The 15,049-nt window shown below is 59.1% G+C and overlaps 2 protein-coding genes across 4 annotated transcripts; both read right to left on the bottom strand.

Moving 5' to 3' along the window:
• Positions 1 to 53: 53 nt before the first annotated feature.
• Positions 54 to 605, bottom strand: HRURF (HR upstream open reading frame). Its single transcript, XM_089912889.1, has one exon. It carries the CDS (start codon positions 156 to 158, stop codon positions 54 to 56), a length of 105 nt encoding a protein of 34 aa, XP_089769015.1. The 5' UTR covers positions 159 to 605.
• Positions 606 to 7,442: 6,837 nt separating this feature from the next.
• On the bottom strand, positions 7,443 to 11,482 carry REEP4 (receptor accessory protein 4). 3 transcript variants are annotated; one of them, XM_022562908.3, is made up of 8 exons: positions 11,010 to 11,479; positions 10,127 to 10,199; positions 9,657 to 9,733; positions 9,445 to 9,565; positions 8,897 to 9,010; positions 8,345 to 8,480; positions 8,025 to 8,179; positions 7,443 to 7,931 (listed from the first exon to the last, which is right to left on the bottom strand). In XM_022562908.3, the coding sequence occupies exons 1-8, from the start codon at positions 11,039 to 11,041 to the stop codon at positions 7,866 to 7,868; spliced, it is 774 nt and encodes a 257-aa protein (XP_022418616.1). In that variant the 5' UTR covers positions 11,042 to 11,479; the 3' UTR covers positions 7,443 to 7,865. The 3 variants fall into 3 exon arrangements, with proteins under 3 accessions (XP_022418616.1, XP_089769013.1, XP_089769014.1); XM_089912887.1 differs by lacking the exon at positions 8,897 to 9,010 and having other exon boundaries at positions 11,010 to 11,482; XM_089912888.1 differs by lacking the exon at positions 10,127 to 10,199.
• Between the last annotated feature and the right edge of the window lie 3,567 nt (positions 11,483 to 15,049).

The raw sequence follows: 15,049 nt of genomic DNA, 5'->3' as shown, positions 1-15,049 counted from the left end.
GCTCTCTGCTCAGCGCGCTGGCTCTCTCTTTCCCCTGGGGCGGCGGGGGCGCTCTAGGGCCGCAGGTTGGAGGGGTCGGGCTCCGGGATCTGCAGGATGCGGCACACGGCGCGGATCGGCCGCACCAGCTTCTGGGCCGAGGCCGTGGGTTGCGCCATGGGACGCCGAGACTCCGTGCTGCGCTGCGGGGAGGGCCGGGCCGGGGCTAGGGAGCGGGTGCCCCCGGAGGGAGAGAGGGAGCCGGGCCGGGGGGAACGCGCGCCCCGGGTCGGAGATGGCGGAGTGGGGGGAAAGGCCGAGGGGCCGGGGGAGGGGGTCGTGCCTGGAAGGGAGGCCGATCCCGTGACCCGGGAGAGAGGCACCAGCTACGGCGCAGCACGGCGCGGCGCGGCTAATGGAGGGAGTGCCCAGCGGAGAGCGCAGCAGGACCTCTGATCGCCATCGCCAGACGCGCAACTGAGAGCGGGGAAGCTGCTCCGCCGGTTTCCCCCTCCTGCGCCCTGCGGGGAAACAGGAGCCCGAGATTCGGCGGCCCCGCCTGGGCCTGCCCCCTCCCGGGCCCCGGGGGCTTCCGCCAACGCCCCGGCGATGCCACCGGCTGCGCGCGGGGAGAATGAGCCCTTTGTTCCCCCCTCCCCCCCGCGGCACCCGGGCGCCTGCCGAGAGAGGCTCCCCCGGGGCAGCGTGCCAGCTTGCCAGCCGCCCCACCCTCCCGTGGGCCCGGCCCCGGAGCCTGGCAGGCGGGCAGCACCCCCACTATAGGTGCCAAGCCCGGGAACTGGAGCAAAGGGCGGGAGGGGCCGGACCAGGCCACGATGGGGCGGGGTGCCCCCAGGGGTGCCAGGGCAGGGCTGCTGGGAGGGGTCAGTGCCAGAGCTGGCAGGGGCAGTCGAGTTCTCACGGGTGAATGATGGGCCCTGTGACCCACGCCAGCCACCCCGTGCTTGCTGGACCACTGGCTCTTGATCCTCTCCAGCTCTGGCACGTGGGCACACACGCTGGCCCAGGTCTGCCCTGCCCGGTTCCTCATCTGGCCAAGCTGCTCTTCACCGTTCCAGACGCAAGCCCCCTCCCAGGGCACAGTGTCCTGCCTTAGCAGTTCTAGAAGGGTCTAGGCTCTAGTCTGTTCCTGGTCTAAGGGCCCCAGTTTCACCAATTGTCCAGAGAGGAAGTGGGACCAGATGCACTCCACCACCTGCTCCAGCCCCGTGTGCTGGGGGTCTGCGCCATCCCGTGCTCCTAGTGTTTCCAGGCCCAGCCCTGGAGAGGAGCCCATGGGAGTGGCTCCTGGGAGGGAGCAGAGAGGAGGAGAGGAAATGGGAAAGCAGGGCACCCTCCACCCGAGGAAGCATCCTGGCCCTTCTGCGAGGGTGGTTCCAGAGCACAGACACAGACAGATTCAAACACACACAGACAGATTCAGACACACACAGAAACCCACACGCCCAACGGGCGCTTCCCTTCCCCTCAGGCACCCACGTCCCACCCCGTGACTCCCCTTCCTCCCTGTGGAAGCCATCCTTGGCCTGCCTTCACCCAGCCTGGGACAGAGAGCACCACCCACCCACCCCCATTCCATCGAAGGGATGAGGTTTTGGATGCCTCTAGCCTTGTCCCAGGTCACACTACCATCCCTGGAGCAGGAAGCCATGAGGGTGGCTCCCTTCCAGGGACTGGACGGGAGGCTGGGATCCTTTCACCAGTTGAGGAGAAGAGGAGGGGTGCTGAGGAGAGGAGGCCTGAAGGGGTCGGCACCAGGCAAGACTTAGGTCATGTTGGCATAGATTCTCCTGGCCCCTTCGCCTTCCCCCAGAGGCCGGTTCTATGACAGGGCAGGCTGGTAGGGGTTGTTTACATGACTGAGTTATTAACACTCCCTTCCTCCTCCAGCTCCCCTGAGGGGTGACCTGGACCTGAGTGTGCCAGGGGAAGTGATCCTGGAGGGTCTAACCCAGACTGCAGTCCCCAAGCCCCAAGCCCCAGCCTTCCGCTCCCAGGCTGGCTCCAGGATACGGATGGAGGGCTGGGGTGTGCCTGTAGTCCCCCATCTGTGTCCTCTGGCAGCCAAAACTTGTGGGAGATTCCAGGGGGAGATTCCTGCGGCTTGAGGCCTAGAAGAGGCTGGGCAGGGCAGGGTGGGAGCCTGGGCTGTCCAGGCCCCGAGGGGATGGGGACAGCCCCAGGGGAGTGGGACAGACACCTCCCCCCACCCCCTTTGCCAAGTCTCCCTTGCCAGATCACTGTCTCTGGACTAGACCAGGACTCTCAGGACAGGCTCCTAAAATGCCCAGGGGGTCGTGGGGGGGATTGGGGTGGCGGGGGAAGGAACCCCTTTCCACCCTCGCCCAGCTCCCCATCCTGCTCTACAGCCCATGCCACAGGCCCACGGAGCCCTTGTAGCCGGCTGTCCTGTGCCTGAGGACAGAGCAGATCTGAGGAGCCACACAGAGACACAAACAGAAGGAAAGCCACGCAACGTGTGGACACAGTGCCGGATCCGTGGACACAGGCGAGCTGACCAGCACCCCCAGACTCGCGTGGGTCCGCTCCGGCCCCGCAACGACCCCTCAAGAGCACTGACACACACACGCTGATACACACGTTCCCACTGACACGCGCAGCAGCACTCCTGAGCCAGCTGCCCTCACGCTGTCCCCAAAGCCTCTTACCTGGGCAAGCACAAGTGCCCTTCGGGCGGAGCAGCCCCCTGCCCAGGGGAGGGCAGCAGGCGGGGGCGGGGAAAGGAGCCCCGGAGAGTCAGGCCAAGCTGCCACTAATCCGGGCAGGGAGAGGGGGGGCACCCACACGTCAGAGCGGGGACTGCCGGGTGGAGGGCATCTGAGGACATCCCCTCCCACACACGCGGCCGTCTGGGCACCTAGCCCTACTTCCCCAGCCCCTCCATCCTTCAGACAGCTGAGGCTGGCCTCCCCCCACCCCACCCCCACCCTTGTGGCAACGCCTGGGGCGGGGGCATGGGGGAGGGGGGAATACCGGGGAGAATTCTCCCAGGACCTGGGGAGAGGGGCAGAGGCAGGGAAGTGTGGAGATGCTTCTGGAGCCAGGAGGAAGCTCTGCGGCAGATGCCCCCTCCCCTCTCACCCACCCACCCACATCTCTGACCTAGTTCCTCTTCTCAGTCTGCACCTCACCAATGCCCCTTCTCCTTCCGCCCAACCTTCCCTCCCCTGCAATCCAGCCACCCTGGTAGAGAAAGCTACCTCATTCCGCCCCGGGCTCAGGACCTTCTGCCTAGTAACCCAGCTCTGGCCCCCGGGAATCCCTAAGTAGCGGGCCTCATCCTCCTGCCGGAGCTTCTACGCCTACCCAGCTATAGGGCATCCCAGTCCCTGATGCTGGGCGGGGGACAAGGGGGCGAGAGCCAGAGCGCTCACCTCCTCAACCCCTTAAAGGGTGGGGCAGTGCCAGTCATGACGCCCCAACTCAGCCTGGGCCAGGGCTGTGTTGAAACAAGAGGCTAACCACACTGCTGCCGCCCAGAGTGGGAGCGAAAAATGCAGCAGTGGGGCTAGTGCACCTGGAGGCCAGAGTAGGGAAGGGGGACCGGGACCGGGAGGGGCCGAAGAGGTAGGGAAAGAGAGGAGCCACCAGAAAGGTCCAAGGGACAGCTGGGCTGTGGGGAGGAGGGAGAAGGGAGGGCTGGGAATGAGGGGCCACCTGCTCCTGGGAACTCGGAGGCAATGGGGGCATCCCTCAGAAGCAGGCAAGATGGATGGGGAGGACACAGCGAGCGCAAATCAGGCAGGGCTGGTACCTGGGCCAAGCAAAGGTGCGTGCTTCCAAGGTACTAGCCTAGGCTCTTCATCTCCCTACCAGTGCCCGGCGTGATTCTGCCTGGGAAGACAGTGGGCACACTGGTGAGTAATAGAAGGTGGGGGGCCGTGGGTAGGCCAGAGCAAGGCCTAACCTTCCCCTAGGAGCCAGGCCAGAGAGGGCATGGGCTGGGCCAGTAACCTCATGCAGAGGGAGATGGTGCTGGGCAGATGTGTCAGTGATTCTCAGAGGGACAGGGCAGGCTCTGAGGGAAGCCCAGCCCACACCCAATGCCCCAGTCTCGGGATCACATGTGCTTGTCCAGAACTTGGAATTCTCCTTGCCCCTTCCCTCCTGGCCCCAGGATGTCTTGGAATCCAAACAACTGCAGCAGACATTCGCCAAACATGTGTTACAGAGACCTGGGCATTTTCAAGGCTCTGTGATGGCTGCCACCAAGGAGATGCAGGGTACAAAGATGAATGTACAAAGTCATCCCCGGCCTCGAAGAGCTTCTGCTCACTTGGTCCATGTTCTTTTACCAGCAAACATTCCCTGAAGCACCTTAGGTGTCAGGCCCTGTGCTGGGCACTGCAGGTAACGATTGGAGTCGGGCATGTTAACAAACGTTAACAAGGTGCTTCCAGTCCCAGCCTGGAAAAATCAGGGGAGCATCACAGAGCGGGTGATGCTTAGCTCAGAAATGAGGGAATAAGTACTTCACCACGTACTACAATATTTCACTTGGTCTGAACCACCATTTGCTCCAGGCCAGGATACAAAAGTAGGGCGCACATCTATTCATTGTGAAGTCACAATGTAGTGGGGAGGGAAATACGATGTGCTCAAGGCAAAAATAGAAGTCCATGCAAGCACAGAGACAGCGTGGTCTAGGTGAGCAATCAACCCCAAGGGCAAAGGGAAGGTTACAGAGGGGGCTTCCTGGAGGAGGTGATGTCTGAGTGGGGTTCAGAGGGCAAATAGGAATAGGACAGAGTGTTGGGGGGCCAGGAGACATGAGAGAGTCCAGACTGATGAGGTGGGGAGCAAGAAGCAATTGGGGCCTAGGGGAGTCTGGCTGGCCAGGGAGCGGAGGGGGCGACGGGCACATGAGCACAGCCCACGGCATCGTGCCCCCAGGACAGGGTGAGTGGGCCAGAGGTCAGGAGCCTCAGGATCCTCGGGAGGGGTTGGAGTCAGGGGAGGATTCTTGGAGAAAGCAGATCATGAAGGAAGGCCGCGTCGGCCTGGATGGAAGACTCTTGGGAGCACAGGAGATACATGCAGTGCAGCAAAGGCCTGGAGGCCAATGTTGGAATGAAAGTGATGCGTTCTGCAGATAGAAATAGGAGCAGCGGGGCAGCCAGGCTAGCCAGGAGGCTGGGGCTAAGATAGCCACCAGGGACCATCTCTAATTCAGCCCCGGGGCCCAAGTGACCCTGCCTGTCACTGTAAGGCCCCATCCAAGGAATGAGGGCTGGTGAAGCCCCAGCTCCCAGGAAAACTCCCTCACCGGCCGGCACCTTCAGGCCTCCCCCAGCTGCTCCCCGCTTTCAGTTTTTATCTCATTTTGTCCATTTATCATACACTCCTCTGTTTTTCTCTCTCGGTTCAGGGGTGTGGATTCTGCCATTCCACCCCCACCAAGGCGACTTCTGGACAGATTTGCATCAGGAGATGGGGCCCTGACCCACAGGCGGCACAATCATGGACAAGTTGCTTCACCTCTCCAAGTCTCAGCTCTTCCATCTGTAAAATGGCTATAACCCCGACCTGACAGGCTTGACAGGAGGATTTAAGGAAATCATCTATTTAAAATGCCCAACACGAGGTCAGACAAACAATCAATGTTTCTTTATAAATTTATTTATTTTTGCCTGCATTGGGTCTTTGTTGCTGCGCACGGGCTTTCTCTAGTTGAGATGAGCAGGGGTTACTCTTCGTTGCAATGCGCAGGCTTCTCATTGCAGTGGCTTCTCTTGTTGCGGAGCACGGTCTCTAGGTGCGCGGGCTTCAGTAGTTGTGGCACATGGGCTCAGTAGTTGTGGCTCACGGGCTCTAGAGCGCAGTTTCAGTAGCTGTGGCGCATAGGCTTAGTTGCTCCACAGCATGTGGGATCTTCCTGGACCAGGGCGCGAACCTGTGTCCCCTACATTGGCAGGCGGATTCTTAACCACTGCGCCACCAGGGAAGTCCCCAGAATCAATGTTGGATAACTGCTAGTTTCCTTCTCCTTGCCTCCCAGGCAAGAAACTTTCTCATTTACTCTAGTTCTGCACAGTGGTTAAGTACACTTACTCTGGAGCCAGACTGCCTGGTTTCCAAGCCCAACTCTGCCACTTACTAGCTGTGTGACCTCAGGCAAATTACTTGCCCTCTCGGTGCCTGTTTTCCATTTGTGAAATGGAGATTATAATAATAGTATGTACCTCATGAGATTGTTGTGAGGATTAAATATATGTCGGGGGCTCAGAGTAGCCTCTGCCGGGGCAGCCACATTCTAGGTGCTAGCTCTCACTTGACTTTGCATCCCCAGTTTCTTGAAACATGCCTGGTACTTGGGAGATGCTCAATAAAGATTTTTGAATGAATAAATGAAGAGATAAATCAACCCCATGATGCAAGGGAACACCAAGATAGGAAGTCATTGAACACCAATCCGTGAGGAGCTAAGCCACCCAGCAGATTAAGTACTTCTCCCAAATAAACTCAGATAATCCCCCTACCCAGAGTTAATCCACGCTCCTCAGGTCACTCCGGGTGACCACTCCATTTCCCCTCTTCCTACCCGACACTCTCACCCATCTCTTGACTTAATCGAAAGCGGGAAAGAAGAGGAGGCATGTGGGTGGGAGAGGGGAGCAGCCCGGGGACAGTACAGTAAGACCAGCATCCAGGGGCAGGAGAGGGCAGGGCTGGGCACTGGCTGCCCCAGGGATTAGAGTAAGGGATGGAGTGGAGCCAGCAAACAGCCTGGGTCTCAGAACAGAGGAGATTCGTGGATGGGACTGGCTGATTACCAATGACCACGAGCAGCAGGGAGGGCCTTTGGAGGCCGGGCCAGAGTCCTGCATCATCCCTCCAGCCAGCTAGCTGACAGGCCAGCCTCCAAGCCCCGCCCTCCTTGACCTGGAAGCTGGGGGCAGCCCAGACCCTGGCAGCTGCTGCCCTCTCACGGCCATTCCGCAGAGGTGCAAAGCTCCTGTCAACCTAAGTGTTTACGAACTCGATGCACCGGGAGCTGCCTAGAGGCCTGGCAGGCCCTTGGAGGAAATCGGCCTCCCCAGCCCTAATCTTCCGCACAGCTTTAGCTAATCCCTATGAGATTATCGTGCTGCCTGAGGTCCCTCCACACCTTCGCTCCCACTGGTTTCTACTTCCCGTCAAGGCCTGATCCCATCCCCTCCGGATTGCATTCTTAGACTCTGGACTGCCCCTCCGCGCCCCCCTCCCCGCCACTCTCCCATCCGTGTTCTCAGAGGTCCCCAAGAGCTTTCCATAATAGTACTTGCCGCATCACAACGATTTGTCGATGGCTACCTGCCCTGGAACACTCGGCCCCTCTGGCAGTCTGTCTGGCCTTTCAGCACCAGGCCCAGACTGGCCTGGGGCAGGCTGTTTAATAACACGTGCTGTGAGGACCGGGACTACAAACCAGAAGAGACAGAGCCCTTTGACGCATTTATTTATCAAAACTTCCGCAAACCTGGCCTCATTCACCAACACAAACCATACAACCAGGCCACACACTTGGTCTTGGAGAAGGCTGTGAAGTACTCGGAAGGACAGGAAGGAACGAACACAGCTGGGTGGGCTTTGGGTTTCGTTTTTCAGGGGTCTGGGGAGGGCTCTGGTTCCACACCTGGGAAGGTAGAGCGGCGAGGAAAACAATAAATAAAACCCTGAGCCCAGCCTGCTTTGGTGCATCATGGGTGCAGCCCCACACATGGCCCGTAACCGACAGCAAGAGTCAGGAGGGCAGCACCCGGGCAGCTGGTACAGGCAGGCCAGATGTGCAGCCAGAGGTCCCCTCCAAACAGTCCCAACGCCCTGCAGGGCACGAGGTAAGACTGGGCCAGGCTCCATAGACCCTAGCTGTCCATGTCTGAAGGCGTGGTCTTTTTCCTCGTCCGAACCTTCAGGGAGCGCGAGGTGCCCTGTGGGGAGAGAGAGCAGGCACCCCGTGAGAGATCCGGGCTGAGGCGGCCACCAGGGCAGCTCACTCCCCTTGTGCCTTCCTCACCACTGACCTCCCGCACCAGCGGCTTCCTCCTGACCACACGAAGACTCTGGGTACGGCCCAGAGGCTTCTCTCGGGGCCGCGCTGATGGCTGGGGGACCACTTCTGTGTCTGACCAACACTCATCCTCGGTGTCACTGTCCTGCAGGCCCCCTGAACGGTACCCTGTTGTGGAGGAGAGGGAGACCGGGACGCAAAGCTGGGCACGGACACAGTCTGAAGGCCTGGGGCCAGCTGAGCCAGGCTTTCCTCTGGCCCTGGGGGGAGCCACAGCTGGCCTGGAGGAAGCCATCCCTCTCGGGACAGCTCTGGCTTCCTCTGTCCACTCACCGATGGGTGGCCTGCGGTGGGGTACCTGGTCCTCCAGGTAGAGGGGATCCTGGTAGGTGGGGGCAGGGGCATCGGAGATGGTGCGCAGGTCCTGCATGGAGAAGCTCCGCAGCCTTCCGGCCAGTGCGCCCTGACTCTGCAAGACAGTGGGATCCGCTGCACCACCTGACGGAGGGGGGCAGGGTTCCTGGCAGGAAGGGGCCTCAACCAGGGGAGCTGCCCAGGAAAATCAAGGCTGACCTGCAAGCAATCCCTGGGGCACAGGCCTCAGAACCGAAAGAAACACGGCGACCTCCTAGCCCTGTGCCTTTGTGGCGCCAGCAAAAAGGTAGGGCCTAGGGTCCAAGAGCAGCCACTCACGGTCAGTGTCAGAGCCAGGGAAGTCTGAACTTCCAGCTCTGTGCTCCTGCCAACACCCCACCTGTCACCTCTCGCCCCTGTTCCCCCGGCCTGGACAGCTGCGATCTCTCGGCTCCCTGACAGACAGCTGGACTCGCTCAAAAGGCCCTGGGGGTTGGGGTGGGGATGGGGGAGGGCTGGGGCCCAGGGCACCTTGGTGGCTGCCTGCACAGCAGCCGAGGCGGCAATGTTGAGGCCCCGCTTCCCAAAGCTGAGCACCGTCTCGTAGCTGCGCTCCTTGGCCTGCACGATGTAGGTGTCGATCTCCTGCGGACACGGGGTTGGGGGGGGTGTGGGGGGGTGGGGAGGAAAGCTCAGGCGCACAGCCCTAGTCACTCCTCTGTGGCCCAGAGAAATCACTGGGAGCCACGCCTCCCAGCCCACCCCACCCACAGAGCACAGGGCTCCCCATCCACTCACCGGATCCTACACCTCAATGATCGGCCGTGCTCCAGCCTCCCCCCACCATGCCCAAACCAACTTCCAGCTGGTGTTTCACACCCCCTAAAGGTCATTCACATGTGTCCCCATTTGATTTTCCCAGAAGAGGAGGAAGGCTAGGCTCTGTCAAGGCCCCATGGCTAAACAGCAGTAGGACTGGGATTAGAGCCTAGGTGTCCCCAGTGTCTTGAGCTGCAAGTCCAGGGCTCTTCGCCTCACACCCACTCCTACACTGCCCGCCCTGCCTCCCGCTGCGGTACCTTCTCATGGCGAGACAAGGATGGGTGGACGAACTTGCGGTAAAGCAGGCTGGCCCCCTTGGTATAGGGCGAAAGCAGCCACAGCACAAATGCCATCTTGATCTCGTAGTAGAAAGGGAACCTGTCAGAGCAGAGCGGGTAAGGTCCACAAGGGAGCCAGGCCAGGGAGGACCACCCCCTCCCCGCAGCCCACAGAACCCCAGTGCCCATACCAGGAAATAAAGATGTCTGTGAAGGTCTCCACTGCCATGAAGAGTGCAAAGACGATCCAGTACATCATCCACCGAACCTGGACGGGGAGGGGCGGGCAGAGAGGTCAGAGGCCAGCAGCTGCGCCTGCAGTGCCAAATCCCCTGTCCCGGGCTGACCCAGCCCCGAGATTCCAGAAAGCCCGTCGCACTGCATTCCCCTGGCACCTGGCTGGCCTTAGAAAGTTGCCTCTGAGAAGCTGCCACTCATTCCTGTACCCACCCCAACAGGCTGCACCCACAAGATCCTGCAAAGAATCCCAAGAGCCCATCCTCCATCCACACCCACTCTGCTCTAGGGTACGCCACCAGATTATACCCCTGGAGGAAAGGGAGGCCAGCTCAGACTCCCCCACCTCGCCAAATCCTACCACACCCCCAAGGCTGTGGTCCCCCCACCTGAGCTGAGCCCTCCTGCCCACCCCCGCACTCACATATTCACGAATGTTCTTGGTCTTCACAGCCTTGTAGGAAGCATAAGTTGGGTACAGCATCCCAAACACCAGCCTGAAGAGCAGCCCCCAAAGCAGAGGGAGAGTGTGAGGGGCGCCACTCCCCACGCCCCTGCCAGGTGGCGGCCTCCCCCGCACCCCACGTTCGAGGTGGCAGTGCCTGCCCTGTTCTTCCCGCTTGGCTTGCACGACCTGCACCTGAGTCAGTGCCCTGGAGGCCACCTTCCCACCCTGCTGTTTACAAACATCCCAAGCCTGCCCAGGCCTGCACGAGTGGCCCGTGGGTGCATGATGCAGCGAGAGCACAGACAGCCACTCCACAAAGTGAGTGGGAGGCAGGCTTCTGAGCCATGAGAGCACCAGGCTGTTCCCTCCCCTGGACGTGCAATCAGGCCCAGGGCCACCAGACCTGGCACTGCCAGGTTGCAGGCAAGGATATTCCAGCCAGGTGAGGAGTAGGACAGAGTGGGGAAGCTGGGGCCAGGATGGTGAGTCACGTGACTGACTGCTCAGATGGGAAGCCGGCACCTGGATTCTCTGCCCACAACGTGCCACATCCTGTGTTTGCCAAGGGGTGGCTGGCCGGCCTGTGGTCCTCCGTCCCACTCACCTCCCTGCAGTACGTGTGTGACTGCGGGGGGTCGCCATCAGCCAAGTAGGCTTGAGTGCGAGGTGACAAGCACACGGTGCCCAATGCCTTGTGCAGGCCCGCAGGTCCCTTAAACCTTGCGGTGAATGTTGGAGGGAGGGGAAAGGTGTGACATAGCTCAGAAAAGCCCCCTTTTCCACCAGACATTCCCAGCTTCCACCCCAGGGGCGGGCTGACATCCAGGGATAGAGAGGGTATTTGAGCGGCCATACTCACACCACCAGGCGACAGATCATCCAGGACACCATCCTGCAGTCTCGGGAGCGAAGGGAGATTCCTCCAGGAAGACGCCCAGAGGGACGCTCACGCCTGCGCTGGGATGGGATTAACAGTGGAGGTGTGGAAACCACAGGGGCGCTCGGGCTGCCCCTTGGTGGAGGCGGAGCCCACCGCCCACTGACTCCTCCGTGCCGGAAGCCTGAAGAATGGGGAGACCAGCGGGCCGGGTCAGGCAGGAACTGAGTTGGGAGCCGGTACCGGCCGGCACGCTCTTCCGCCCCGCCGCTCGGGCAGTTACGCTCCGACCCGCACTTCCTGCCCCGGAGAACCAGGCGTTCAGCCCTTGCCGGGGGCGCTGTGGGTCCCGAGCCAGAGGTGACTGGTCGCAGCCTGCGTTCGTGCGGGTACCCACGGCCCCAGTGCGCCAGGACACCTGCACCGTCCTCGGGGCGGAGTTTGCAACTCACTTGAAAGTTGCACGGAACTGGGCCCTGCCCAACCCCAGGTCTCCGGCGCGTGGCGCAGGCGCAGTGCGGCCGCGGAGGGGGCGGGGCGAGGTCAGGGAGGTGAGAGGCCTGCCCCTTAAAGTGGCGATGCGCCTCCGACTGGTGGATGGGGACCGTAGGTTGAGTAGCCCTCCGAATAGGAAAGATTTGAGGGTAGGAAGCGGAAACAAAAAGGTGCGGACTTCCCTAGTGGTGCAGTGGTTAAGCGTCCGCCTACTAGTGCAGCGGACACGGGTTCAAGCCCTGGTCCGCGAAGATCCCACATGCCGCGGAGCAAGTAAGCCCGTACGCCACAACTCCTGCCTCTAGGGCCCGCGAGCCACAACTACTAAAGCCCGTGTGGCTAGAGCCCATGCTCTGTAACAAGAGAAGCCACCTCCATGAGAAACCCGCGCACCACAACGAGGAGTAGCCGCCGCTCTCCACAACTGGAGAAAGCCCGCGCGCAGCAATGAAGACCCAATGCAGCCAAAAATAAATTAATTAAATAAAATTTTTTTTAAAAGTGCGACGGGGGAAGAAAGAAATGAAGGAAATCTGGAGTCCAGAGTTTTCGCGGATCTTCACTAGCTCTTCACTAGCTCTTCACTCACTTCACTTCACTTCACTCTTTTGCCTCGTTTTCTCCTTCTGTGAAATGGGAATGGGCATGAGATGGGTCGACGTCCCCCGTTAGAGGCTCAGGTGAGAACTAGAAGTAGGTTTGGCTGGGCACCAGCAAATCCGGGTCTTATAGCACTGGGTCGGGAGATCAGTAAGCGCCTCGAGCGCCTCAAAGATGCTGAGGTGACCTAGAGGGAAAGCGGGGAGGACGTGGAGGAGAGAGAACCTGAGGGACTCATCACCCCCATCCCGCTCACCCTGCTGAAGAGTGGGCTTCAGGAGTTGACTTCTCTCTGGGATACCTTTCCAGAGCCCACATCCTTGGGCAGGGATTTGAAAGATTCTGGGTGGAGTCCCCAGCCCCCCATGTCTTCTTCCCCAAAAGTTTGAAATCCCACCTATTTCCGAGAGTCAAGAACACAGATATCCCTGAGACCTTAACAGTATCAACGACTGCCATTTTGTAGTGCATTTTTGAGCGCAGAGACTTGATCTTTACAAAGATCCTTTTTTTTTTTTTTTTTTACCATTTAGGAAATAGGCTCAATGGTGGAAAGTAACTTGCCCAACGGCACCTGATGGCGAACGATAAATAAGTGCTTAGAGGGCTTCCCTGGCGGCGCAGTGGTTGGGAGTCCGCCTGCCGATGCAGGGGATGCGGGTTCGTGTCCCGGTCTGGGAAGATCCCACATGCCGCGGAGCGGCTGGGCCCGTGAGCCATGGCCGCTGAGCCTGCGCTCCGCAGCGGGAGAGGCCACAACAGTGAGAGGCCCGTATACCACAAAAAAAAAAAAATGCTTAGATTAATCAGTCTTCTGAGGGCAGCCCTGGGAGGGGACAGGGAATGGGAAAGCTCCTCTAGGAGGAAGGTGTGTATCTGGAAGAAGGTGAGAGGCTCAAAAGAAAAGGCTTACAATATTGTAAATCAGCTATACTCCAATAAAAAGTAATTTAAAAAAAAAAGAGAGAAGGCAAACTTTGCTGCTTCTACAACTTTCCACGTGGGGTTGCCTTCTTTGTACCTCTTCTGCTAGGTGCCTCATTCCTCCCTCTGAAAATGGGGAGCGCGTCATCCCCCCCGCACCCCGCACAGCTTCCCTTCTGCCTCGTAGGGCTGAGGTGAGGGTGACAGCAGAGCTGCCCAGAGCGTGGGGGTGGAAAACTTGGGCAGTTATTACTTTTTATTAGAGCTACAGTTAACACGCACCATCTATCAAAAGGATGGAATAGCTAATGGTGGAGGGAAAGGAGGCTTCTTGGGAATAAATAAACACTCAGTGATTATGTAGTCATAATTATCGTCATCAGTTTTATTGGCGTTGCTGAGTGGGAGAGCCTGCAGTGAGGCTGGCCCACAGGAGAGACTCCCCCAAGGCCCCGATGCCTCCCTCCCCCTGCCTAATCACCTCCTCACATTGGCCCTAGCTCCCACCCTAGTTTGGAGGAACAAGAACCACCCAGGGCTAGGATCCCCTCAGGAAGGTCCCGGCCACCATCCATCTCTGGACACAGACATTGTAATGAAGGTGAAAAGTATCCTTGTCTCCTTGGAGCAAAAGGATATGACTGACCCTCTGGACAGCTCAGGAGGAGCAGGGGGTACAGAAAAGGGAATGGACATCCATTCCTCCAGAAGTTAGGGTACCTGGGCTGACTGTGTGCACGTGAGCCTCGGGCCTTTGGTACCTGCTGCAGAGCTGCCTCCCCTCCCCCCACCTTCGCTGCCTTCCAGAGTCACCTGACCTCAGCATCACAGGCCTCACTTTACCCCCATTCGCTGGAGAGGAGCTCCCCTCTGCCCACTCTAAGCCAACCCGGCTGGGAACGTCTCTCACACGGAGACTCTTGGTCCCGATGACTGTGCTTGGAAAAATCTAAGGGACAAGATGTGAGAGGTCTGCTACTGAGAGCACGGAGGGGCGTGAGGCTGACAGCTGAGGGGGTCACCCTCCTGGGCTTTGGCAGAGTGAGTGAACTCTGCCTGTCACGCCCATTGGTCCTGAGCTGTTGACACAGTCAGCCGGTTACACTGAGTTGCTAAGCAGCTCTCTGGACATATGATGACCCACCTCTGACAGGTGACCAGGCAGGCATACGGTGGGCTCCATTCCCCATGTGCAGAAAGCTGGGCATTCAGGGGGAGAAGTGTCTCCCAACCCTGGCGGGTGCCCTGGGAGGAGCGACAATCACAGTGATGTTTATCTTTCTACTGGGCAACAGAGTGCCAACATGTCTGGGAGACTCAACCCTCTTTCCCCGGCAACCTCTCCCTGGCACAGCATGAGGGCCCATTCCCCATTTGAGAAAGCAGGAAGGCATTCCCAGGACAGTGTGGCTAGGGGGGTCCCAAGAGATACCTGCTAAGCCAAGAGCACGTGACTGTGGTTTCAGGAGGTGGAAACCCAAACACATCACCTATGAGATTCCCTATTGTGAGGAGTGGGCATCTGAGGCTAAAGGTAAGATGTAGGGTACAGGGGCTCTGAGACTGAAGATAGGTCAGGAACCCTAATCCACAGACAGAAGGTCTCCCCAAAGATCAACCTTCTCCTCGCCCACAAAGCAGCCTTCTCTGAGCCACCTGGGCATCTCCTAGAGTCCTACAATCAAAAAAAAAAAATCTTAGTTCTGTGCCAGACACATGATTCTAAGCCTTACATATATTAACACATTATAAATCTAATGCATTCAAATCTCATTTTAACCCTCTCACATAGGTAGCATGATTATCCACATTTTCCAGATGAGGAAACTGAGATACAAATAGGCGAAGGAATATGGTTGAGACCTCCAAGCTAGTAAGTGGCAGAATCAGGATTGGACAAAGTAGGTTTTATTATTTACTTTACAGAAGGAGAAGCTCAGCTTGGAGAAATCAGTCCACTTGCTTGAAATCTCACACCTAGGGCCGAGGGTGGCAGCGATGAC

The sequence above is a fragment of the Delphinapterus leucas genome, chromosome 6, assembly GCF_059928025.1.
Source record: "Delphinapterus leucas isolate spDelLeu-1000000601 "Yukka" chromosome 6, BTC_Dleu_Yukka2, whole genome shotgun sequence".
NCBI classification, from domain to species: domain Eukaryota; kingdom Metazoa; phylum Chordata; class Mammalia; order Artiodactyla; family Monodontidae; genus Delphinapterus; species Delphinapterus leucas.
The sequence above is the reverse complement of the archived record's forward strand: the minus strand, read 5'-3'. Positions and strand labels throughout refer to the sequence as shown.

Excerpts from the sequence above, each read along its gene's own strand:
- HRURF (XM_089912889.1), bottom strand. The coding sequence starts at position 158 with ATGGCGCAACCCACGGCCTCGGCCCAGAAGCTGGTGCGGCCGATCCGC.
- REEP4 (XM_022562908.3), bottom strand. The coding sequence starts at position 11,041 with ATGGTGTCCTGGATGATCTGTCGCCTGGTGGT. Across the intron at positions 8,481-8,896 it reads CTGTGCAGGCAGCCACCAAG|AGTCAGGGCGCACTGGCCGG; the intron begins GTGCCCTGGGCC and ends ACTGTCTTGCAG. Across the intron at positions 7,932-8,024 it reads GGAAGCCGCTGGTGCGGGAG|GGCACCTCGCGCTCCCTGAA; the intron begins GTCAGTGGTGAG and ends CTCTCCCCACAG.